This window comes from Cottoperca gobio, chromosome 17 (assembly GCF_900634415.1).
Source record: "Cottoperca gobio chromosome 17, fCotGob3.1, whole genome shotgun sequence".
NCBI classification, from domain to species: Eukaryota; Metazoa; Chordata; class Actinopteri; order Perciformes; family Bovichtidae; genus Cottoperca; species Cottoperca gobio.
In genome coordinates, this window is record NC_041371.1 from 24,402,553 (window position 1) to 24,430,132 (window position 27,580).

A 27,580-nucleotide genomic window follows, 5' to 3' on the forward strand; every position below is an offset into this window, starting at 1 on the left:
TTCACTAACTCTCTCAACAACTATTTCTGCCAATGTACAGTACCCCAGTACGTCAAGAATTCATAACCATAATGCCTGTAACAAATAAGATCTCCTGCCTCTCCTTTCTTATTGTAAATTCATCACCAACTCTCTGATGGAAAGTTATCAGTTAGTTTACTGAGCGAATGGGTCTGTTTAGGATACTGTTAACATATCCCTCCACTACACACTACAACACTTGGATCCACCCAACACCTACACCCATATCCTATTCATTGACTTCCTTTGGAGAATAAAGCAGAGGGTTGATAACTTTCATCTCGCCAACTGACCTGACAAAGGATGATAATGATGATGTGAAAGTCCATGAATGCTAGGAGTGTCCATACTACTTTTTCAGGTAATTTTTGCAAAAGACACATGAACTATAGAAAAATGGCTAAATTCTTCTTCATCCTCTTTTGGTTGGCAAACACTAAATTTGTAGCAATGGTTTCTCTGCTGAGTTTGCTTCTTAGTACATCTGGACTCACAAATAAGTTGTTCTCAGATATCTTATTGTATGTTGTCAAGCAAGGGAACAAGCAGAACATAGCTATGTAACAAATAACACTACCTGTTATATAAGGCGAACAGTGTACTAATAAAATCACTTTTTTAATCATCACAAAGTTGTCTGAGAAAGAAAACCAAAGTACAGTTTGTTGATGGTAGCTGTACAATGTGATCAGCTTGAATCATATTTAATCATAAATATGTGAAATAAAATGGATAGTTTGGATGTTTTTATGTGGGGTTGTATGAGGTACTTATCTATAGTCAGTGTATTGCCTACAGTATATGGTGGTAGCACACCTTTAGCTTGGAGAAGCAGACAGGAGAACTGGCACAGAAGCTTCACAATGTCCTGCGGGGCAGCAGCAAAATGCAATTTAGCCACCGAAAAAAAAAGCCCACCAAGAAATTCAAAATCAGTTTAAGTGTACGCTATCTTGAGAATATCTTTATCTTTTTGCAGGATGTGTTGACAGGAAGAACAATAATGAATATCACCAGATTCTTTTCTCAAAAAAAGTGATTACAGAGAATTTGATAAAAAGTAGTCTTCTTAAGTTTACTGATACACAACTTTGTCTGAGAAGGTTTATGTTTCTCAAAGACTGTGTTTCCTATACACACAATAATGGGAGGGTGTTGTCTTCAGAGTTAACCCCCCAAAACTGTTTTTAAAAAAGCTTAATTTTAAGACCCTAGTACTGCTTAAAAAGGCAGCCCCCTCGTTCATTTTAATGACAACACTGCCTTAAAATAGCAGGGGTTATAACACACAGGGTCTCAATGAAAAAATGCAGGATCGTCAGTAAAAATGTTCTGACTCAAATTGAATGTAATGCAATGTTAGCACACTGAGTTGTCCAGAGAAGGTGCTGGTCGATTATGTTGTAATGTGAATGGTATAATTGTACCTCTCACTTGTTGTGACAGATGATTAAAGGATGTGATGTGAAAACTTTAAAGAGTTAAAGATGTGTCTTAGCTTTGTTTTGAGTGATAAGCGTAAGATGAAATACTTTCTTGATAAAGGTCTGAGGACTGAAGCAGGATTGACACAGTGACTGATGGCACCGTGGATGGCAGCCTTGGTTTATGTGTTAAGTTTTCAGCTTTGTGGTCCTTGTTCTTAACTTTTATGTGAAGAAATTACGTTATCCAAATCTATTTCCAATCCCAATTACTCCAATTTGGAGATCCGCACCAGCAAGGGGCACACCCTTTCTACTGGTTCCTGTGGGATATAAGCATGATGACATATTACAATGAAGTAGGCTATTTTTAAATAAATCACTAAGTAGACTTTACTTGAGCAGGCCGTCCAGGTATATTATATATTTGGCGACCCATTTAAGCATAAAAAAGTAACTATTGGATTACTGGCGGCAGAATGCTGCCGGGGAGCATATGGAGAGTCCTGCTTTGCTGGCTCAGCCTCAGGCCTCGCCTGTCTGGACTGGACCCACGGTGGCATGCTACTGCACTCTGCTTCCCCCTTGTTGGACTGAAAGGTTTTCTAGTGCCATATTACACATACAGAAGGATCATTTGCATCCCGAGCCTGCAGTGATTGATTTCAGGACACCTTGTTGCCATTATTTTACTGCTTTTCTTCATTATTGATTTATTATTTCACCGACCCCATGTGCTACTAATCTGAAATGTTTATCTTTATGAGCCGGCCCGTACGATCAGCAGATTTACCCTGCGGTTATAACTGCAGTCCACGCATCACTAGTAAGTACTGGATGTATGTGTACACACCAATAAAGCTGATTCTGATTCTTTGAAGTCCAACCAGTCTATGATTGTACATTCCCATCAATACAAATTCTCTACAATAACTGTGTTGTCAGTGTTATCTTTTGGCCACTAAGTCTTATTACTAATGGACCCATAATGCTGGCCCTGCATTGTTTGCACTTTTTACTGTAACACAGTACATTTTTGGTGTGAACACTCAGTAATTGTGGGAGCACTCCAATAGACTAAGCAAAGGAATGAAAGGTGAGAAATGATGAGCAGAGTTGAAGTGCAGACAAGGAGAGGAAAGGAGTGATGGGCAGATGATGAGAGGGTGAGAGAGCAGAAGGAATACAAGCAGGGAAGATGAAAGGCAAAGCAAGAACAGGAGAGGAGAGTGAATGTGAAGTGAGAGGAGAGGGGAGAAGGGATGATGAAAGGAGAGGAGATGAAGTGAGGCAAGGCGAGCAGGAATGAAGAGATGAACATGAACTAAAAAGACTTGCAGGAGTTGTGCCTAAAGATTGCTTCAGGTTAGTAAATGTGTGACAGTTTTCCTGAATACTGACACTGCACTGTGCTGCACACCTCTGAAGTACACCCTCATCACCCCCCTCTTCCTCACTCTCCTGGTATTCCTCTCCATTTCAGCTTTCATTCCCTTTCCCTCTTCCTCTTCCTCCAGTGCCAGCTTATCAGTGGCCAAGCGATGATGCGAAACACATAAAGATAAATTAGCCAGGTAGCTGTGAACCTATCCCTTCTTGTTATTCCCTTTATAACTCTCCATGTTCTGTCAATCAAGTTTCATGAATAACATCACCTTCACATTTGTCTCTTTATTCACTGAGTGTCCTTGATGCCATTATTGCCTCTGCCGTGCCTGAGGTAAGGCCTACATTTTCTTTTGTCTTTGAAGGGCAATAAAAGCAAAAATACAGAAGCTACAGTTTGTGTGATTATTTAACTAAATCCTCTCCCACAGACAGGAGGCCAGTGTTATATGTTGTTTATTAACAGTGAATCTAATGATTAAATACCTGTTTCTATTGACAGACCCAGAGAGCATTATCAGCGACTCTGTAGCTCTATGAAGCCTTTTAAACTCTCTTAGTTATTACTGATGTTTCTCGGTTATTTGTGGTTCCTTGTCAAATTTGTATATGTTTAAACTTGGAAAAAACTGTGCTCTCCCTCAAAATTGAGTGGCCAGTTATAATTCTAAAAAATATATTGTATTAGATAAATGGGAAGGTGTGCACTGATCTAAGCACAGTTCATTCTCTTCTCTAAGCTGATGGTTTATACCGTGTGGTCAGAGAGAAATGGCATGACACCTTATTGTTTTGCAGACAATACAAAGGCAAATAACCTTAATATGGGTCAAAGGTTTAAGTTTGAGTTCAAGATTTTTATGTAGACAAATAACTTCATTAAAACACAAAGTATTTCCAATATTATGCATACACATATGCATTTAGCAAAACAACTTAATGTCATTTCTTCTCATTTCTACATGGTGAGTTGCAGGGCAGTGTATAGCTTCAACTTTACCCCAGGGTATCATCCCACCAGGAGCTGCAGCTGTGTCATTCCCTTAATTAGTCATAGAGCATTAATTGTGGATGAATTGCTCTCCTCGTTCTGTCTTCTCCCTGGCAGGCCTTCATTTGTCATATACCATGAGAGCTCCCAGCCCCCCCACCAGTCCCTCTGCTGCAGCAGGAGGTCTCCTTAAAACATTGATAGTCAGTAATCTGATTTGGGGACACATGTTTACATCATAAATGGGGAAGAAAAACTTGAGTAAACTCATTCACATTTAATGAGAATCCTGGTCTCACTCCAATATTAAACGTGTTACTTAGGCATGGAAATATCTTTCTGCTTTCCCATTTGCCATCACTTGTCTAACTCTAAAGACTGGAGCACTACTCACCATTGGATCATCATTTCTGACCCCTGTATTAAAAGCTAGCTGTAATTGGTTGATCAAGAGGCAAGAATGTTTTGTTACCTGGATTATTCGTGATAACAACAACAAGACAACAACAATTATATTTCAAAGCTTCATGTAAACTCATTAACATGACAAAGTATGTACAACAGGGTTAGTCCATGTAAGGAAACACAGCCGCCAATCCAATCATCCTTACTACATTAATAACTACAATCATAGCCATTACCACCACACTGCTGTGTCACACACACACACACACACACATCCTCCCTTGCTAATCCATCCTCTCTCTGCCTAATTGGGAGTGATCGTGTCAGATGGCTGCAGCACTGCTGTAGAATTGATCTTTCCATCAAGCACTGTGCTGTAATTTGTGGTTTGCACTGCTGAGGATACCGAAGATTTGTTCTAATAAGAATGTACAGTTCACAGTGTCACATGATAGCAGTCGCTGGTTGTGGAAGAGGGGTAGGAATAGTTGGGTTGCTGCAGTTTAAAGAGTACAGTTTACACACAGAGCTACCAGTCATTGTATTATAGATGCTGTAATATTGCCTATAAAATACAACCCTATCACTAGAAAAGAACATTAATATTAGACGTTTCGGCAAAATCCTCGATTACGTCCAGCTATGGTTAACATTAAGATGGTGAAATAAACTATGACTTATGCATGGTTATGTTTAGGCTCTGTTCTCGGCACTAAAGTCACATGTGTTACACACCATCCACCTCCTTATCCTCCACACCCTTATTTTCCACCTTACTACATGAATGCAAATTCATGCAAATTTCAGATTCATCCAATATGATACTGAGGTGCCGCAAAATGACATCTGCTGACATTTAAGTGACAAAGCCCAGAACAGTAGAAAGTCGTGTGACAAAGGCAGGAGGTTGCGGTGTACGGAAGGGTCAATAAAAAGTTTGATAGATCAGAAAAAGCCCGTTCCCGACAATAAATAAACCAATATTAGAGTGATACACCTATGCAAATTATACTCTTTATGTGTAGATTGCAGTGGCAGGCCGTCAGGGTCAGCAAGGCCTTCTTCGCTGGCCTAAACATCATCAGACTATACATTTGCACCCGCACTGTTGATTCTGAAGGCCTGTCGCTTAAAGTGAATGGAGACAAAACTGTGGCGTTAACCAATCAGATTTCGAGTTGGGGACACCGGGGCCAGCTAACAGGCGTACAATAACGTCAGCACGTCCACGTCTTTTGATTGGATACGCACTATTGAGAGGCAGAGCTATGCAGAGCTATCAAACTGAAATTGAACGAGCTAATTTAAATTTCTACAAGCTGTTTTTTTTTAACCCACAATGGCTGAATTAGGACAAGAGATCGATTTGGTCGCAGATATAATTACATTTTCAAGAAAAGCTAGACATTGTGAGAAGAGAACAACCAACCGCGATGCTAGTGAGACTATCACAGGGTTTGTCCGCCACTTTCAAATCACTAACTACGAGCGGTACCCCTGGCTCACAGCCTCCGAGAGGCACTGCACATTGTACTGCTGGGAATGCCTGCTATTTACAACTGATCGAGTTGGTGTTTGGAGCCACACTGGGTTTGGAAACTTGAGTTGTTTAACCAAGGCAGCAACGAGACACCAAAGCACGGCAGGGCACTTATAAGCAACGGTGCTTTTGAAAACCTTTGGGACACCCGAGTGGATCTACAGCTCAACGAACAAGTGCGCAGGGAAACGGAGCTCCACAACCAAAGGGTGAACAAAAATAGGGAAATGCGGATTTATTGATGATAAATGCTTCGGAAATATTAATATAACTCTGTTGTACTTGACTATGTTAAGGTGATGCAACTCCCGGTTATACTGCGTTTCTGTCTAAATGTATAGTTTCTAGAGCCATGGCATCATAATGATAGTATTAAGAGGTGGAATAATTCAGGTTGACTGTGTAGGACATCACTGAATGCCTAGGTGGGAAATGCACGGCCCGCCACTGGTAGATGGGATATTAAAGTAACCATTCACAAACACAGACACCAGAAATTTCTTCCTACTAGTGCAGTGCCCGTTAGGCATTTGCTTGTGCCGCTGCTTCTTTGGTTTTGAAGTAAATCTATGCACAAGTTTACAGTAGCAACGCATCATGAGTGCAAAAGCTTTGCTCTGTGTCAAGATCTGTGCAGATGAATGCTTTGGAAGAAAGTCGAAGTTCAGAGTGGCCGACAAACATAGATAAGTCTTCATTTAAAGGGCGGCGCACCTTTTTGGCCGCTCCAGGCACCTGTACCGTAGCGGTACGGATAAACCTGAAATGCGTTTGAGCCGCTTCTATTTGAACTTTTATGGCTTATTATTGTATAATCATTTTTTGTATTTTGTTTCTCTCTTTCATTTTCAGTGTGTACATTTAATGAGAATTGTATACAAAAATGAATGTAAAAAAAGGAAGATGTAATAATCTAAGATTTTAGCCTACGCCTTTTGTCTCTACTTTAAAAGTAATGACATATTATTGTTTATCTGATATTTTTTAAATGTGTATTTGAGTTGTATAAATTGACCGAAATAAACTAAAAAACAAAACACACTGAGGAGGATCTATTTTAAGCTTTGATAAGCTAAAGTGGACCATTTGGTTTAGATTATTTTACTACGCAACATTATGAACAACACGGCAGAGACATAGTAAGATCACCAGCTCATGTTATATTCTCAACAGTGGCTTTGTAACATTTATCTCTGCCTAGCAAACAATATTAAACAAAATGAAAAACAAATGCACCAGGGAAGAATCCTACAACTGAAGGACAAAGACAGCAAGCAAACATACCCATGTAGTGCATTACTTTATTAGTTTTTACTCAACAATAATCAGTAAGTTGTGTTGACAGGCTGTTGCTGATTGAATAGTCTGCCTATGAAGAACGAGTGAGAGCCGCTGCTCGGTGGTGGAGATAGAAATATATATCTGCCATCGCCGGATGTTTTCTAAGAGCTTTCACCAATTGAAGAATTATAGGAATATCAACTTCAATCCAGCTTGTTTTTCAAGGTAGGGAATGGCATATAGAGAAGTTAATGATTTAAAAAAAAAACTAGACTAATCAGAGTTAGGTGTTGTTACTAGAACAAAACTTCATAGGGAAGCTCATGCTGCCGACGGATTCCGAGATTGCTTTTCATACATGAAGTTACTTAAACACCCACTGAAAGCTTTGGCTCCAATTTAGAGACACATCAGATCATGAAACACATAGAAATACCATTTCCATAATGTTTCCCACATACTTTTCTACTGCAAAAGGTTTGACTGCTGCTCTTTTAATTCTTCAATGGTTTAATGGCATCCGTCTGAAGAATTAGTGTTAGCACTTTCAACTGTTTATCTCCATGTGCCCCAAGTATGATATCATGATGCAACAACATTGATGGCAGAAAATGCAGGAACAACTGTATTCTGAAAATGAAAGTGAATGTTCAGTCTGTGCCTCTAAGGACGTCTGGGGAACATCCAGTGGAGGGTGAAGACCCCTTTTGTTTGTTGCAACATGTAATATAGCTCAACAGCTGTGCTCGCTGAGTGAAAGTATCTATTAGTATCCATGGTAACGACAGTTTCCTGACCATTGTGGAGAGTGTGTGCCACAGTTTACCTGTTTATTTATACCCTCTGCCTCTACACCCTATAGAGCAGGGGTGGCCAACCAGTCAGAGGTTAAGAGCGAAAAATGTTACGATGTTACTGCAAAGAGCCACATCATACACACAGTCACAGATGCGCCCCCCCCCCCCCCTTCTCTCTTTTGTTCTCTGTGCTCCCTTACTCTCTTCCTCCCCTCTCTCACACAGACCAAATGAAAATCTAAAACTTCACACACACACACACACACACACACACACACACACACACATACACACTCAAATACCCTCCCTCCCAAAGACACACACACACCCTCACACAGACAGACACACATAGCTCTGCTCAGACAGATTTATTGTAATTGTCACACACCATAATATTGAGAGAAATGTAATTAAACCTCTCCTACCAGTATTCAGAGGCCAGTTATTATCAACAATGAACATTGTGTGCACTCTCACACACAAACTCTCAGTAAAAATCCTCCTATGCATGTTGCTTCTTTAAATTAGTGGGACTTCTGACATTCCTTGCCTTGAACAATCCTCCTCAAATCTGGCTTGTATTCTGTTGTGGTCACTCAAAGCAATTCCAGAATTCAAGAGTCCCTTCCCTCAGAACAGGTTTCAGTCGGTCTTCCTCAGAAAGTTCAATCATATCCAACTGTGCCACCACCTCGTCCGTGACTAGCGCATACCTGTCAACCCTCCCGTTTTTCCCGGGATTATCCCGTATTTTTACTTCTATCCAGATTTTCTCCCGTTTAAATATTTTCCCATAATTATCCCTTTCAGAAAAAAAAGTAGGCCTAATTAGTAGAGCAGATGGCAGTATTATGTTTAACTTTAGCTGAAAAATGTTATCCGCGAGTAAACACACAGAAGAAGAAAACAGGAACAATAATACAGAAGAAGACAAAAACACATGGATGAGTCACAGTGAACGGGAGATAGATGGAGACGCAGTTGTACCTGCCAAACAAGTTAAAACTTTATGTAAGTACCTGCCAAATGAGAGGAGACCTTCCCTTATTTTTAAAAAGCCAATCAGATGTTAGCATCGCACACGGCGGAATAAACGATGTTTGCCAGCAAGAAAAAAACGTCCAAGCACAAGCACGCCAAATCAGGTCACCGAACTGCAACCCCTCACCTCCACGACTACGCCTCGATATCCTATCCATGAAAATCACGAACAGGATTGGTGATAAAGCGCAGCCCTGTCGGAGGCCAACATTCATGGGAAACGAGTCCGACTTACTGCCGAGTATCCGGACACAACTCTCGCTTTGGGCGTACAGGGATTGGATGGCCCTCAAAAGTGACCCCCTCACCCCATACTCCCGCAGCACCTCCCACAGTATCACCCGGGGGACCCGGTCATACGCCTTCTCCAAATCCACAAAACACTTGTAGACCGGATGGGCTGTACTCCCAGGCCCCCTCCAGGATCCTTGCAAGAGTAAAGAGTTGGTCTGTTGTTCCACGACCAGGACGGAATCTGCATTGTTCCTCTTCAATCAGAGGTTCGACTACCGGCCGAACCCTCCTTTCCAGTACCTTGGAGTAGACTTTACCAGGGAGGCTGAGAAGTGTGATACCCCTGTAGTTGGCACACACTCTCTGGTCCCCCTTTTTAAATAGGGGAACCACCACCCCGGTCTGCCAACCCCTAGGCACTGTCCCAGACTTCCACGCAATGTTGACGAGGCGTGTCAACCAAGACAGCCCCTCAACACCCAAAGCCTTCAGCATTTCTGGACGGATCTCATCAACCCCTGCGGCTTTGCCACTGTGGAGTTGTTTGACTACCTCAGTGACTTCCATCAGGGAAATTGACGATGATCTCCCATCAGCTTCCAGCTCTGCCTCAACCATAGAGGGCGTGTTAGTCGGATTCAGGAGTTCCTCAAAGTGCTCCTTCCAGCAGCCGATAACCTTCTCAGTTGAAGTCAGCAGGGTCCCACCCTTGCTGTACACAGCTTGGATGGTTCCTCGCTTCCCCCTCCTGAGGTGCCGGATGGTTTTCCAGAAGCACCTTGGTGCCGACCGAAAGTCCTTCTCCATAGCTTTCTCCGAACTTCTCCCACACCCGCTGCTTTGCCTCTGACACGGCAGAAGCTGCCGCCCTTCTAGTCCTTCGATACCCTGCAACTGTTTCCGGAGTCCTCCCGGATAACATAACCCGGAAGGACTCCTTCTTCAGTCGGACGGCTTCCCTGACCACCGGGGTCCACCACGGTGTTCGAGGGTTACCACCCCTTGAGGCACCTAAGACCTTGAGACCACAGCTCATCACCGCAGCTTCAGCAATAGAGGTTTTGAACATCGCCCACTCAGGTTCAATGCCCCCAACCTCCACAGGGATAGCTGAAAAGCTCCGCCGGAGGTTTGAGTTAAAGATCCCCAGGACATGGGCTTCCTCCAGACGTTCCCAGTTCAGGCACGTAGCTTCTTCGGGCTGTGCCCGACCGGGCTCCGTGGCAAACCCGGCCACCAGGCGCTCGCTGTCGGGCCCTCCCTCTGGGCCTGGCTCCAGACAGGGGCCCCGGGCTTCCTCCGGGCAGGGTCTCTCCTTTCCTTTCCCTTTCTTTCATGAAGTCGTTTTTGAACCATTCTTAGTCTGGCCCCTCACCTGAGACCAATTTGCCTTGGGAGACCCTACCAGGAGCACTAGGCTCCAGACAACACAGCTCTCAGGTTCATAGGGACACACAAACCTCTCCACCACGATAAGGTGATGGTTCCCAGAGAGGAAATAAAATGTATATAAAATAAAAATAAAATACATGAATCTTGTAAAAATGTCTGTACAAGTAATATATACTTTAAATAAACATGTATTTCCTGAATGTATATACCCGTCCGTTATGTGTTTACGTTTACATTGGTGGCTGAGAGCTGTTAAGAAATGGGCGGAGTCCGGCAAACTAATTTCCTTATTTATATTTATATACACATATATATATACACATATATTGTATGTATGTATATATATATACACATATATATATACATACATACATATATTATATGTATGTATGTGTATATTTATATATATATATATACATATATACACATATATTATATGTACGTATATATATATACACATATATATACATACATACATATATTATATGTGTGTACGTGTATATGTATATATATATATATATATATATATATATATATACACACATATATATACATACATACATATAGTATATGTATGTATGTATATATATATATACACATACACATGTATACACATATATATACATACATATATATACATACACATATATATACATATATATATATACATATACATATATATACATACATATATATATATATATATATATACATATATATACATATATATATATACATATACATATATATACATACATATATATATATATATATATATATATATATATATATATATATATATATATATATATATATTAGTTTGAATGCCAACAAACAAAGTAACGATAACTTCAATTTATCTTTGCGATTTGTTTTCTTTCATTCGTGATTTGTTCTTTTCTTTCATCCTTCAACTTTTCCAATTCAGTCTTGTTCAGCCCCCTTCTTTTTATGCAATGCATTTCAGCTCTCAGCTCTTCGTGGCAATGTTTTAGTGTTTAGTAATGGAGTTGTTGTCTGATATTAATACAAAGCATCTCTTCTTGCAGCCTTTCAGGCAATTCCTTTCATCTTGCAGCTTCAACAGTACTACAGTTTGGTTTCCAGCTTTTCTAGCAATGTACTTTAGCTCTTACCTTCTTTAAGCAAAGCCGTTTAGGCAACGTATTTCAGCAGCGGTGCAAAGCATTTGAGTGTCCGGATTTTCTGACAATTAATTTCTGAATTTTCACCAATGCTTTGCAATTAATTTCAACTCTCAGCATTCATATCCCATTTTCAGGAGGAAATGCATGTTATAGTTGTTCTGACTTCTTTTTCGGATTGGATGACTGACAACACTTTCTGATTGGTGTAATATTGTCTAACAGTTAGGACCTCTCTCTCTCTCTTGTTTATGTGTTAAATAATTCAACACTGCTGTGGTGCTCAGTGGCGGAGGGGTTAGAGCACATACCAAATGGCTCTATCCTTGTGGGAAACGCGATGTCAGCAATTTGTCTTATAAATGGTCAGAAAGGGTTTCTGCATTTTCAGAAATGTTTTGCAATTCTTTATTTCAGCTGTCAGCATTCACACACAATTTCTACAGGAAATGCATTTTCTAGTTCACTCAGGGGTTTGTGAAGACCAAACCAGGGCTGAAAGGAGTCAAAAGGGGTGAATATTTGGCTTACAATTATCAAGTTGACACAAACACAACTTTTTCATCTTTGTCAGAAATGTTAATACTGTGCTTTCTGCATGATTTGACTCATAAACAAAGAAATAATGGCACTTTAATGTTCACTCTGAACTCAACATTTTTCCGCCGATTCATTTTCATGATATAAAGAATTGAATCGAAACCAACGGCTGCCGAGAATAGTAGAAAAACTAGATACGACTGTCTCGTACACATCAACATATTGAGCTTGATAGTTAATTCTTGCCATTGAAAACAACAGTTAACAAAACCGTCTCAACTTAAGGTTCAGTTACAAGATTGGTCCAGAGCTTTAGCCATAATTACATGGCATGGTTTCCAAATTTAGATCTGATTTAAAATCTAGGTAATATGTGGTCAACAGGCTAAAACAAACAACTGGTATTTTTCTTTAAGCAAGGCAATTACATTGATTTAGTTTTACAGTTTTAATGCATTTTGGTGAATCACTGTACACTATGTTCATAAGTTTATGTGCATTTCTGTTTGTGTGTCTGTTGTCAATTCCACAACACTTGCCTAAACTCTCAGCTGCAGACAACATTTAGGGCTTGAAGCTGTGCATGGCCGTAAAACTGCCTCAATGAGTCTTTTCATTGGGAACCAAATAAAGGAATGTCTGCACCTCCTCAGTTGTAAGGTGTGGTATACAGCATAGTTCTGCTGGCTGCCATTTAACACAAAACTGGGTTCTGTGAATTTTTAAAATGCAATAGCAATTGACTGTATTAAAAAAGAGAGTGGAGTCGGGGTAGAGCCTTGCAATGGAGTCGAAACATGGCTATACTCTGCATATGTGTGTGACACTGTCAGTCTGCGAGTGTGTGTTGGAGAGATCAGTAAACTAATCGCACCCTTTTCAGGGAATACATTTGCTGCCAAGAATTAATGAGAGCTGCAGTCAGTGCAAGTGTGCGCCTGTCAGTATGCATGTGATTGAGGTCTTGCCAGGCAAGTATGTGTGTGTACAGGCCCTGTGTGTTCTCAGGCATTCTCAGGTTTCTTGGTAAGCGTGGCGACGTAGCCACACATGGCACCATCAGTCTGACGCTCTCCGTCTGACAAGCTGGTAAAGGCTGATCTTTTTTAGACATATTCATTTATTTAGCTCTTCATACGCAGAAATATATACTCACATCTGCGACTTCATTCTCTGTCTCTTGCTCCTTCTCAGAAATGCTTCAGCAGCAGCATGGTTCTGATTTGGAATGTGGTTACGATGGACAGACAGGAGCTGCACAGATACATATGCATGATAAAACCTTTCTGATAGTAAGCTTATGCTGTATCTTATCATTGTTGGCATGAAAATCAATGTGCAGGAAAGGAAAGTTTTTCATTCATATTCTTTGTGAGCCAATGAAAATGTATTTGTAAAACATCTAAGAACTAAAAGAATAACAGTATCCCTATTGTAGCCCCACCAAGAATTTATCTGACATTTGACAGACAAATACTGTCTATATTCTTTTATTCAGCTTCTGTTTCCCACATTCTCCAATTGACTGTTTCAATAGCACCCACAATTGCTATCGCTTCCGTTCATGCCCTGAAATCACCTCTGTGAGTTCATGTTTCTCCCGTCACACAAGATCTATCGCCTTCAGCACACTATGTAGTTTGCTTTGGTAATTGCTTAACGGCAACAACCATAATGAATAATTGTTAACAACCTTTTCGAGACAAAAACAAGACAAAAACCAAATAAAAAGTAACATTTGAAAAACGATAACTATGCTGAAATGTAATACAATTTTTTTCAACAAATACAAACGTAATATTAACATGAAAAGAGTGGACATATGACTGTTTTCATGCAAAAAAATCTAAAATGAGAGTAAATAGTCTGCTGACGTGTAAATAGAGAATTGTTAGCTATGATACAGAGGCTGTGGGCTGACAGCTTATAGTGAAGTTATTCTGCCCCCTAGTGGCCAGAAATCAAGTTGTGTAGCTTTAATGTACTTTAACTGTATTCAGAATACAAAATAAAGCCAGTAAAGATAGTGAGGTGTGTTCGTAATTAGCTATACAGTATCTTGCACCACATATTTGTGGGCTTGTGGCATCAGGGACAATCATAATATTCAATCACATATTCTGGCACAGATATAGTACTGCCTTTGTCTCCACATGTTGTAAGTTAAAGGATGGTTATGATATATCACAACTTGGGTCGTATTTCTTAACCTTTTGCTATTTCAACATTGTATGTACCAAGTTTATTTTTAAAGTCTGGGAGATTCAGTTTAGTTTGTTACATTTAATTGTCAGGGACCATGTCAAAAATATTTAAAAATGAATCTCATACAAGGAGAAGAGATGTATTGTATTAGTCCATCCCATCCTTCCCAAACTATCACTGACATAGGACAAAATGCTGAAATCATGGTTCACTGTGTCTGTGTCAAATTAATGTAGACAAGACTGGTTTCTTAGAAAGTGTGGGCCCACCGGCGGGTCCAGCAGGTGTTTTATTGCGCCTGTACATAGACATTTTTGAATTCTGAAAAAAAAATGGTTTTGGGGATTTTTGGAAAGCTTAGAATCTCATCTATTTTAAAATGAAATTATTTGACCTCCCACAAAATAATATGGAAATCTACAACATTTGTAAAGTATTATTGATCTTGTTCCGCTCCCTAATGGCCAAAAGGCAGCTGACCTTGGAGCTATGAGCATTTGCTCCAAGCAGAGATGTGACTTATTTTAAACACCAAATGAATAAAAACTAAATTCTCAATGTTGAACATGTAATGATTACTAACTATATTGCAATGTGTGATATAATTTACTCCTGAATGTATTAATATGTTTTTGATTTACTACAATTTGTAATAGTCAATTACTATATGTATTTGTGCATATATAATAGTATGTACTGAATGTATTCACTGCTCTGGACGAGAAATATTATTATAATGCATGTTGGAGGTACTCCCCTCCTGTAGGAGGCGACTGATGAATTCATGGGATGACATCAGCACTACGGGTCCAGTGAGGCCTCACCTCAGACAACCAATGGGAAGAGGACAACCCCCAGTGGGGAGAATATGAAAAATGTTTAGCTTGGAGGCGAAACGTTTTTTCTGTGGAACTGCAGGAGAGAGAGGAGCGGTGAAGCAGGATCGTCCTCAGCTGGGTATATCTACCATGTGGTCATATGACTTTATTAAATGCTTTGAGATAAATAAGAAGTTTACTGGATTGATGATAGAAATGATAGAAACTCTGACTCCAAATTATAACACGACAAATGATGATACTATTTTGATTTCCTATCCAAGACTTCCACGAAAGTTACCCAATTGGTTTTAACCTCTTAACGGGTGGACGGCCCACCTGCGATGGAGTTGTTATGCAATGCCACATGTCGTTAGAAAGCTTAGAATCTCGTCTAGTGAGCAAAACTTTATTGAGATCAAAATCACAGCAGCAAGTACAGTAGGCATATCACACAAGCAAGCAAACTCACAATCAAACCCATAACTTTGAGCCAACTCACCTCATCTCACCTCAAGTCTCATCATAATCCTGTAATTAGTAATAATAAAAAAAAAAACATGAACAGCTGTTGCAATCTTTGAAATCAACTGATCGAGATGCTTATTTATGTGATGATACTCGCTAAAAATGGCATGTATTAAGCTATTAGCGGTATTTTGATAATTGCTAACGGGATGCCGAACTCTGACCTTTCGATTGACACTCAATTTGAGCCAATCGGAGTTTCCATGCGTTATCTACAGCCATCAAGATCCAATGAGTGTCAACTTGATAAAGAAGTGGCAGCCCTCTTCTTTTGTTTACAGACGGAGCCAGCAGCAGCCCAGTCTCCCTTTGAATTGTGTAGCCAATGAACTGCTGAACATTTAGACATGTGACAACCATGGTTTTATTTCTATAAATGTTATTACTTTTTCATAATTGTATTTATTAATTATAAAATACAAAATAAACGCAAATATTTATAAGAAATGTGTTTATACTTTATTAGTTTTAAACGTTTATATTACTCAGTGCCAGAAGCACTTGGAGTGATTATTCAACATGTTGCAAGAACAATAAGAGAGTTATCTTTTGAATGAGACCAAAATCATGCAGCTGGTGCAAATGGTTGAAGAGCAGCTTTCAATTTACTTTGGGTATGTCGTTTGTAGGTACTTTTCGGGTAAATCCCCTCACCCCTTAAGAGGTTAAGGCTGTCTCTGTTTGCTTGTTATTGAAATGATTTGACATCTTTGGCACCGGTAGGGGTGGGCGATGACAAGTAAATACAGGGCCAGTATTGGCAATACCTTTTTTTGAAAGGCCTCTGCTAGTGACTTCTGTCTCGGTGCCGGGGGTCTGTTTGTGGTTTGGGGATTCCCCTCCTCCTCTTTCTGTTTACTTTGCAGCTCGGAGTTCTCTTTTGGTCGAGTTTTTACATGTTTGTATAAAATTGTAACACTCACAGTAAAGCATGGGAGGAGGGGGATGAGCAGAGTGAGCATGAGCGAAGTATTGATTAATACCGATATCAACGTTGGTATCGATACATCAATATGTTAGATCGCCCACCACTTTTGACGATATTACGTTGTTCGTCAGAACACACTGGGTGTGAACTACGATTTTATACAAGGGAATACAGTTGGACAGCTTAATAAGAAGTACTGAATGGTTAACTGTGCCAAACTCCTTGCGTAGGTCAAGAAACAACGCTCTATCTACATTACAGGTCATTTAGCAGACGCTCTTATCCAAAGTGACATACAGTGAACTAACTACAGGGACTGTCTCCCTGGAGCAACTCAGGGTTAAGTACCTTGCTCAGGGGTATAAAGGTGGCAGACCTGGTATTGACCTCATGACCTTCTGGTGTGGAAGGCATACTACCAGAACACTAGGCTATCACCCTAACTATCCCTGTAACCTCTAGGTTAGCCATGAACCCTTTCAGAAAGAAATAGCAACGTTTTCAGTACAACGTACAATCTGAATCCAAATTGCATAGGATGGAGTGGATCATCTTCTTTTCATATGTTCTACCTACTGTTCAGCAATTGTCACCTTGACTTGACCCAACAGTCGTTGGCCACACCCACACAAATGGCTCAAACCTGTACTGTGCACTGAGTTTTAGGGCCCTTTCACACTTACTTTCGGTTCAGTTTGAACCGAACCAAAATTACAGGTAAGAAACCTCCCCCGGACCACGGTCCAAATCAAACAGCCGGACCTCTGTCACATTGTCTTGGTCCAGACCAAATTGAAACATGGTGTGAAAGTATTTTGTTTATTGGATGATTCGAACTTTCGGACCAATTACAGGAAGTTCTGTGAGGGGATCATCATGTAATAAGGGTAGCGGAGCTCCTTTAGAAAACAGCTCAGTGCCTGAAGATGCACGCAGAGCAGACAGCCATCGGAGCAGAGGAGAGCAGTTCAATTGTTAAGTGATAGTTAATGTATGTTTCAGTTTCTCTGAATACTGCATCTCCTCAAGACCCAAGTAAAGCTCCCATGTCTACGTAGCCTACGTAGTATATATCATTGTGAGACAAACCGGCTCTCACCCAGATAGAATTACGGAAGAAGGATGTTTGGTGAACAAACAACAGTTTAATGATGTTCCCAGTAGCCTTTTCAGGCAAAAACAAAACACCACACTTCCACAAATTTTTTTGACAGTGTTTGCACATGAAGTCTCTATCTCGCTGCCTCTGTTTCTGAGTCTCCTCCAGCTGTGTGTGTGGACTCCACGTCTCTCCTTGTACCCAGCCTACTGCAAGAGACCAGAACCAGGTCATCACCATGCTTATATTGTGTGACTGATTCTGTCCAGCTGTCTGATCTCCAGCTGAGACACTCCCATCTCTCCCCCAGTAGTAGTGGGCGGATCGATCTAAAATATCAATCTATCGATACCAACATTGGTATTGATCAATACTTGCGTGATGAGATCGATACTTAAGTTTCAGTTTCTCTTGTTTATGTTCAGTACACAACTCCTGTTAAATCATTGTGGTTGTGCATGTGCAAACACCTCTCCTCTCACTCACTCGCGTACAGTCACTTAACAGCGCACTGCTGGTTGCATGATGGCAGAGAAGAGGAGGGCCGTTTGGTGTTATTTTATAGCGGCAGACCAACATACTGCAAGCTGCGATGTTTGCAGTAAACAAATAAGGTACTGTGGCAACACCACCAATTTATACAAACATCTAAAAACACATCCAAAAGAGAACTCCGAGCTGCAAAGTAAACGGAGGGAGGAGGAGGGGAATGCCCAAAACACAACCCGACCCCCGGCACCAAGACAGAAGTCACTGAAGTACTTTAAAAAAGAATCGGAATCGGAAAAAACTGGCCCTGTATTTACTTGGTATCGGATCGATACCAAATTTTGCAGTATTAGAGCGCATCAGGACGATAGGGTTGGGTGGGGTCTACAGCCATACACTGCTTTGAGTTAAATGGCAACATCATCATGCTAACATGCTCGTATTTAGCAGGTATAATGTTTACTATGGTCACCGTCTTAGTTTAGCGAGTTAGCATGCTAACGTTTGGTAATAAGCACGAAGCACCGTTAAGGCTGATGAGAATGTCATTAGTTTTGCATGGTCATAAACCATAGTAAAAATAAAACTGATTAGGTTACATCATGTGGGAACCATTAATGAATACCTGTCAACATTGGAATTTCAAAATAAGGAAATGTTTTTGCTTGACTCCGCCCATATTTTAACAGCTCTCAGCCACCAATGTAAACGTAAACATAAGGGACGGGTATATACATTCAGGAAATACATGTTTATTTAAAGTATGTATTACTTGTACAGACATGTTTATAAGATTTATGTATTTTATTTGATGAGTTATTATCATCAATTTATTTAAAAAAAAATTCAATTAGAGCGAGTAGATCCAACACCCCACCGCATTGATCTCTCTTTTCATTTCCCACATTCCTCTACATTAGACCCACCACAACTATTTAGGATCAGTGTGCAGCCAGTCTGTGTCCAGTCCAGTTCTGTGGGCCACACTGCTCAAGGACAAAGACCCACGCAACCTGGAACTCCACACAGAAAAGCCTCCTCAGACAGAACGATGCACTGATGTTATATAAACTGGATACAGTACACCAAATCGGAGTGAAACCACTCATTGTGTCTCTGCTCTCATGGTTAGTGATGGAGCTTATTGTAGCATGTCCTTTAAATCCCACCAGAAGGGAATTAACCTGTTAGATTAATAAGCGTTGCTTCCTGCCCGCCCACATGCTTTTTGATTCATATTTCACACCCTCACAAGGCTTTGTTCTTCTAGCTGGAGAGACATGCACAGGGGGAAATACTTTAGCCTCAAAACGTCAGTCGCTGCTCCTTTTTCACCAGCTGCTACTTAGTAACACACAACCGTGCTTCTGTATGTTTATCCTCCTCCCCTCTTTTCTTTGTCTTCTCCTGTCTCCTCTTCTTGTTTTAAATGTTTTATTTTGTGCTAGGGAGATGGATTTTCTTTGTCTTTACACTGCAGCTTAGTTGGAGCCTATACTGGCAGTGTATTTCTGATCTTGCTCTCTGTTCAGCTCATTGCGATGTGTTGTCTGTTTCTGTTTCATGTTATGGCGCAGACTGTGGGGGGCATTTTAAATGAATGCCTTCTGCATCTCAAACCTCCAGTGGGATCAGGGGGAGAAATTTCTAGAGGCAGAGTGGAGATTTCCTAATTGCCTAGATGCCATAGAGGGAAAACTAATTTCCATTCAGCCACCTGCTAAATCTGGAAGTACCTACCACAAATCCAGATTTTCTATTGTACTCATGGCAGTAAGTGATGCAAACTACAAGTTTCTTTATGCCAGTATAGATGTTTGGATGGATCTGTTTCCTGGCACGGAATTGTGTTCCCTTTGATTAAAATATAAGGGGCTCATGGACATACTTAATAATTTGCTTGATTTGTCAGAGTGGGTTACTGTAGAATGTATAATGGTTAAAACGACTACCTTTAAAATCAGTAGAGACTTATTGAACAAATATTTGTTGACATGTGAACAAGATGAGAAATGTGAATACTGAAAGAATGTAAAGAATGGGGCACTATCAAAACGCTAAATATATTTTGAATTGATTAACAATTCTCTGTCAACGCAGCAAGGCACGTAGCCGCACGTAACAGCTGTTTGCGGCTTGTAGCTCTCTCTCTCATTTCCCTTCTGTCTGTGGATGGCTATAATGGGGAGAAAAAGGAATTATGGCCTAAAGTTATTATATCAACCACAAAAAGCAAGCAGGCTATGTAACCGTATTCTGTCTGGCTGTCCACTGATCTTGTTGTTTCAAAATGTTTCAGCATGTGATAGTCACATGCATCCCTGCAAATAATCTTGTTGTTTTTGCAATTGTTCTATATGTACATAAAGCTTAAACAGAAGGGGGATCAATGAGCAAAAAAATCAGTCAATCAGTTGACAATAGGCAAGACTTGACCAATCAGATTGGACAATGTAAATTCTTAGTTGAGGACACCCTTAGTTTGTATGTGTGTGCAGAAAATGCTATGATCCTGTGATTGTTCAACTTCACGGATCATGGTCATGGAATATCTCATACTTAGTAAAGACAACCAAAGCAAGGCAAACAATTTGGAAAGTTTGAAAAACACTACTCAGGATACAATAATCAACTATCCAATATTGTTGCTGACACCCTGGGGCGGTTTCAGAGTCAAGGCTTAAGCCTTCTCCCAGACTAAAATACCCGTTTAGGCTGTTCTAACTCTAAGCGACCTGCACAGACTCATCTTAAAATAGTCCTGTATTTAGCTTGTTCTGGATTAAACTAAACTGGTTGCAAGAGGGAGGATAAGAGCTCCTCTAGGACTAAATTGAATCTTAAATTAATCCTTCAAGGAGGCAGGTTTAACCTCTGCTTAAATCCAACTGTTAGTTTGTGAGGCAGCATGGACTACTTGGAATGCCTAAATGAAGATGGACATGCAGGGCAGAGGCCAGCCGGACGAATACTTGTTGATAGGAGTAATCCATTAAATTACTTTGATGAAATAACTTTTTGAGACCGCTTTAGAATGTACAAAGAAAATGCATTGCAAATAATATCTTTGATTGGGCCTAGCCTTTCCTCCTTGTCTCAAAGAGGAAGGCCTTTACTCACTTTGCACCAAGTTTTGCTCACTTTCAGGTTTTTGGCAACTGGAACTTTTCATCGGGAAACTAGTGATTTGTGTGGCGTCAGTGAAGCAACTGTTTGTAGAATAGTTCACAAAGTCTGCAAGGCAATTTGTGAATTGAGGAGTATTTATATAAAGTTCCCTGATGCTGCTAACTAACTATAAAGTGCAATTCTATGAACAGGTTACATAGATGGATGTCATGTTCCCATCAAGTGTCCATCAACTCCTGATGCTGAGGAGTACAGGAACTGTAAGAACTGGTTTTCCATCAATGTCCAGGGTGTATGCAATCCTAATTTAAAGTTTCATTTCTTTTTTTGCTCATGAAATTCTCTGGCTACCTTTTCATGCATGGTCATCTTTTTTGTTCTCTGCTGAAAGGTGGTGGCATCATCTTCTCTCAGGGATACTACAGCAGATGTGGATGGCACACACTCACTGTGCCCTGGCTCTTCAAGCCTGTTCAGATTCCTTTCTGCTGGGAATAGAACACCATTACAAACACAAATATAATCATATGATCCACAGTCATACTCGTATAATACCAAATATCCTATGTAAATGTATGTACAGTAGTATTGTGTTCAGTGGTGTGTGTGTGTGTGTGCGTGCCACTGTGCCTCACAGATCAGCAACATGAACGCTGTGGAAAAAGATAGACTGACAGGGGACCATAATTACCTGACAACGTAAATAATTAACTTTCTGTGGTGTATTTATCATTTGTGCTCAGGTCTTCATCTGAATTTTCTACATGGTCATTGTCTGGTATAACACCCAGAGGTTGCTGGTGCCCTATAATTCCAGACAGCAAGTCACTGAATTCATCTGTTTTGTTTTTGTTTCTGGTGGTCCTCCACCAGTCTTAAATCTATTCTGGCCTCTGCGTTCAAGCTTTTTAAAGCCAGTTTAAGGTTCTTCCACAGAGTCTATAAAGGCAGATATAATCTACAAGTGTTTTTGGAAAATATAAATTTGAGAAATATGAAATAATTGTAGTATGGATTTTTATTTTCTATCATTGGATGTTTGGACACAATTTGTTTTAGTAGCTTCTTTTCATATTCAGTAAAGGTTTTGGAACATATTCTTTTTGCATCTGCCATACTTCTGTCTCTAGATCCACATCAGAATTGGTGTTTTTAAATCCATTCCGGGTTTTCATGAGCACCATTACACCAACAGCATGTGCTCATACTCATAACCTAATGAGGCTTAACCCATTTATTCTCATTTAGTCTTGCTTACCTTACTCCAAGACTCGATAGTCTGCGACTATCAAACCAAATTTAAGCCACCTTTATGCAAGCTACTTAAATGTTTTAGATTAACCAGTCCACATTAAAGCCTACTGCTGGCTTAATCTAAGCTCTGTCTGTGAAACCGCTCCCCGATGTCTGCGGGGTCAAGCTGTTATGGTGCTGACATCGTGAAGTCTAAACCGGCATTTGTCAACAACTACTTGGGTGAAACTCAACTTATATGCTATTAACCTGGTATAGTTTAATTTAATAAAGCTTAGTGCACACTCATAGTCTGATTTAGACCTCTACAGTGATACTAAAATACTTCAGGGTACATCAGGGTGTCTCACTTTCACTTTCCCTGGTACTTATCTGACTCTCTCTCTTCATCTTTAATTTGCTCGGTGACACGACCAGATCAGGAAATGTTGTGGAACACTCTCCTTTTTGTATATACTGTGACAGTGACTTTAACTTCTCCTTCCCTGATTGGGTAGCTGCGCTTCCCATTGCATGCTCCTCACCATTAACTGAGCACTCATCCTGACACTTGGCTATTACAAGTATCATACTTGTCAGACACTTAACTGCTCCCATCCTCCCTCATTTTTCCTTCTTACATCTCCAGCTCCACTCCAACTCCGACAAGGGTGATGGTTCTGTGAGCTACATCCTGTCTGGTGAGGGGGCAGGGTATATCTTCCTCATTGACGAGACGACGGGTGACATCCACGCAGCCAAGAGCCTAGACCGTGAGAGGAAGTCCCAGTATGTCCTACATGCAAGAGCCATTGAGCGGCAGACAAACCGCTCCCTGGAGGCAGAGTCAGAGTTCATCATCAAGGTCCAGGATGTCAATGACAATGCTCCAAAATTCCCTGATGGACCATTCACAGCAACTGTGCCTGAGATGTCTGATGTTGGTAAGCAAGGAGCCTTACACACCTTTTTTCTAATGACATACACTGACTTAGTCAATGGAACAGTAACGTTTTTGTAAGCCATGATAGCAAGGCAGCATGCCTAGTACCAGATACTGGAAATGACTCGCCTAAAAAGAATATATTCATTATTAATTCTGTTACACCTGTGCTTTTCAGGGTTAGGGGTCAAAATGTCTGACATCACCATAAGGTAAAACTCTACTCTGCAAAAATGAATGGCAGTATTTAGTTAAATAAATCATTTGCTGTAGAATTTGTTCCGGACTATAGAAAATTATCTGTTTTCTACATTTGCACAGAACAAATATATACTGTATGTTTATAGTCTAACCCTAACCCTGTAGATGTTACTATTAAGACCACTGAGTGTCTGTGTCTATGCTACCCGGCTGTTGTTTCTTTCTTTATTGCTATAATGTATCCGTTATCTGTCAACTACATCCTGTGAATTGATGTTGATGTAAATAGTCAATTTTCTTACCTATTTTTTAATATTATTTTATCATCCTGTATCCTATTTTTTTATTTTGCAGCCACAGGGAAACCTTTATGCGTTCTTCTGCTTGTGGATTTGTCATTATTTAGATGTATTGTCACCAGTAGTCCCTGAGGACAAGACACATAGAAGAAGAAAAGCACAAACATAAAGAGAAATGTGCTCCAAATAAAAAACTGCTCCAAATAATAAAAACTGCATACAATAATTAAAACACATACATCAGAAAAAGACATGCACTTAAAAAACACTGCAAATGCCAAAACAAAAACGCATATGAGAATATACTGTATGTTATATGTTTTCAGAGTTAATAAAAGAATAATTGAAATGATCCTATCCATACACATATCAAAAGGCACAACAAAAGACTAACTGGAAGTGTGACTGATTAGTGTCAATCAAGCAACATGACCATGTGAAAGCAGACAGCTAACAGAGCATACAGCTTGACTCACTGTTTGTCTTTACTTCTTACTTCTCAGTTCCTGACTGTGTGTCTCTCTACATTGATCATTATCGCTCTCACTGTGTGGCTCACTCTGTCTCTGAGTCTCTTTCATCTATCTCCATCCCTCCCACGCTGCTCTTCATCGCCTCTACCTCCCATCTCTCACTCCTTTATGAACCTGTCTGCTTTCACAGTGGAGCTTCTTCATCTCTCTCTTTCATTCATGTGTAACTCTGACCTGCAGCATTCAAGGTGTAGATATATTTGTAACTTAAAGTCAGCAGACAGTGTGGAAATGCATGAGCTACGTATGTATGTCGTCAGATCACTGCTGTAGTGTCGTGCTGTTTATTAGACAGTGATGGCTGTTTCTCAAGCTGTATGTCTGACCAAGAGGATTAACTGCTGATGGAGCAGCAGAGAAGTAGGATATATACCACAGTGTAAAAATACTAAGAAAAAAAAAAATTTGTCATTCATTCCAAATCCTACTTATGTTCTAATAATGTAGAATAATGGATCTTGTCAGTGATCTATTATACATTATGGTATTATTACTACTGACGCATCAACGTTTAAGTAGCATTGATGGTGCTAGAATCTATAATATCTTGGAATCTGTAAAGTAACCAGGAGCCCACACTCTGCTCCATCCAATGACAAGCCAAGCACGGCCATAGCTTGTTGGCAGAACACAGATAACACATAACCTGATTTGTGTTTCAGAAACATTACACATACACATATTTTTATGTTTTGAAACAGACAATCATATATATATATATATATATATATATATATATATATATATATCTATATAGATATAGATATAGATATGGAAAGATTAAGTTGTATCTCCTCTCTCGTCAAATACCCGAGAATCCGGCTCTGTGACAACTTCCCTCAAAGCAATAATGTCATTATTGACAGCTGTCACCCTCTCACCCTTTTTATAACATCAAATGTCTAATTTAAACACTTGATAAGCGTGTCAATTACTCTCTAAAATGACAGAAACCATCTTTGGTGAAAATTATTTTGTAGTTTGGTCCATGTCCCATCAGCCATGATTATGTTCCCTTAAAAACAAATACACAACAATAAGAAAATGGTTGGTAATTTACAAATTACATTACAGTAATTTACAAATAAATGTAGTAGTTACTGAATGATTTTAAACACTCCAGGAACCTTAACTTAACATGAACTGAACATTTTACGCTCTTTGCCATGAGAAAAGATTTCAACGCAGGTCTGGGATGATCAATGAGACAGTTTAAAGCTTTGGCTTCTCCCGTCTGCAGCTACATGCTCAGACTAATGGGCTGTGGCTCTTTACAAAAGCACTGCTGACAACACACACTGTGTTTTACTGCTGTTCATAGTACGCATTGAGGGAGAAGTTTGGTGTGACATTTACATAAAAACAAGATGTTTTTTATACTGTTGAAGAAAACAGATTGTGGCTTGGTTTTCATTTCAGATTCTAATCAGAGGCTTGTGCATCAGCTGTGGCAGTAACACTATGTTTAGTGTCTGGGCTTGGTTGTGGTCTAATGTGTTTGGGAAGAGCTTGGGAAGCTCCAAAAGGGATGTTAGGACCAGAGCCAGCTTAAAAATGAATAGTTTAATTCATGAACGCTCTATGTCAAGGAGTGACAATACAGACTTAGGTTTAGTACACTGGAAACAATTATGCAAACAAAATAATCTTAGCTCAAGGTAGACTTACTAGCTTTTATCAGGGCTTTTAACTGCATATCATGATCTCAAATAAATTTGAGCCACGCCCATCCCCCCACACTTGTTTAAAATGTAGAAAATAAAACATAATATTTAAATAATAATTAATTATTTTACAGAATGGCGATGTGAAAGTGAACATTTTTTATAGATCAAAATTGTCACAATATTGATACATTTTCCCTTCGCTTTCTGTCTATTTCTTTGTGGTGGTCGATGTTTTTGGCAATTATATCTGATCACTTATTGTTATGTTTTCTTCTCTGTGCAGGAACGTCAGTTTTGCAAGTGACAGCCTCCGATGCGGATGATCCGACGTACGGGAACAGCGCAAAGATAGTTTACAGCATCCTGGAGGGACAGCCCTACTTCTCTGTTGACCCCAACACAGGTAGGAACTGCTTCTGGTTTGTAACTGCTGCTGTACAGTCGCTCGGGATCACCTCGCACAAGCAGTGCTGGAAATGATCTAATGATGCTAAACGACAAGGAAAGCACTGTGGTTTTTAATTGAGTCCATTACAGGTTTAGGAAAACTGTAATTAAGGACCTGTAGAGATAGTGTTTGATGATGCAGGTGGTGAGTGTCTGTGTCACAGGTGGAGGCCGGCACCTGCTCCATTATTTTTGGTGAAAGAACAAGTGCACTGAAGGTTATTTACTATTATCAGTAACCACTGCTTATTTCTTTATTGGTTATATTTTACGTCACTATGTATTTACTGATTTTAAGAATGAAGGAAAATATTGTATACATTTTAAATCTAGGCAGAATATTCATAATGTTATTCTTAGCTATTCCAGCAATATCCACGAGGAAACTATGCGATGGATGAGCAATTCAAACTCCTTGGTTAATGTGAGAGGAAGGTTGTGGTCAGCTTCAATCAGAATCAGATTTCAGTTTATTGACAAGTAGGTTTTCACATAAAAGGAATTTGCTTAGGTGTGTAATGGTTCATACATAAACACAGTAAATAAATTAAAATGTCAAATAAGAGCAGATATTGAAAAAAAGGAGAAATATTATTACACAAACTATTATAACACTTATTAATATGCATTGAAGGAAATACAATAATAAATGACTGTAAAAACAATCTGATCAGAAGTGATAATGTGTTGATAGCATGCTCGGCTAAGAATCAGGGAATGCATTAAAAAAATGGGATGCTCAAAATGTTGTGTCCAGTTCACTAGTAGATTCATGAAACGTGAAACATGAAAGCTATATCTGGTCTTTCTAACTTGTATGTGCACTTTAACAACTTTTGTTGGATGCTTCAATATTTATTTTTC

At 39.8% G+C, this 27,580-nt stretch overlaps 1 protein-coding gene across 1 annotated transcript in view; it reads left to right on the top strand.

The window, feature by feature from the left end:
• The window catches only part of LOC115022967 (cadherin-18-like), a 112,398-nt gene that overhangs the window by 10,247 nt on the left and 74,571 nt on the right, over positions 1 to 27,580 (top strand). Inside the window, exons 2-3 of the mRNA XM_029454091.1 lie at positions 23,276 to 23,570; positions 26,553 to 26,672. Coding sequence (XP_029309951.1) covers positions 23,276 to 23,570; positions 26,553 to 26,672 — 415 coding nt within the window. The remainder of the gene's footprint in view (positions 1 to 23,275; positions 23,571 to 26,552; positions 26,673 to 27,580) is intronic.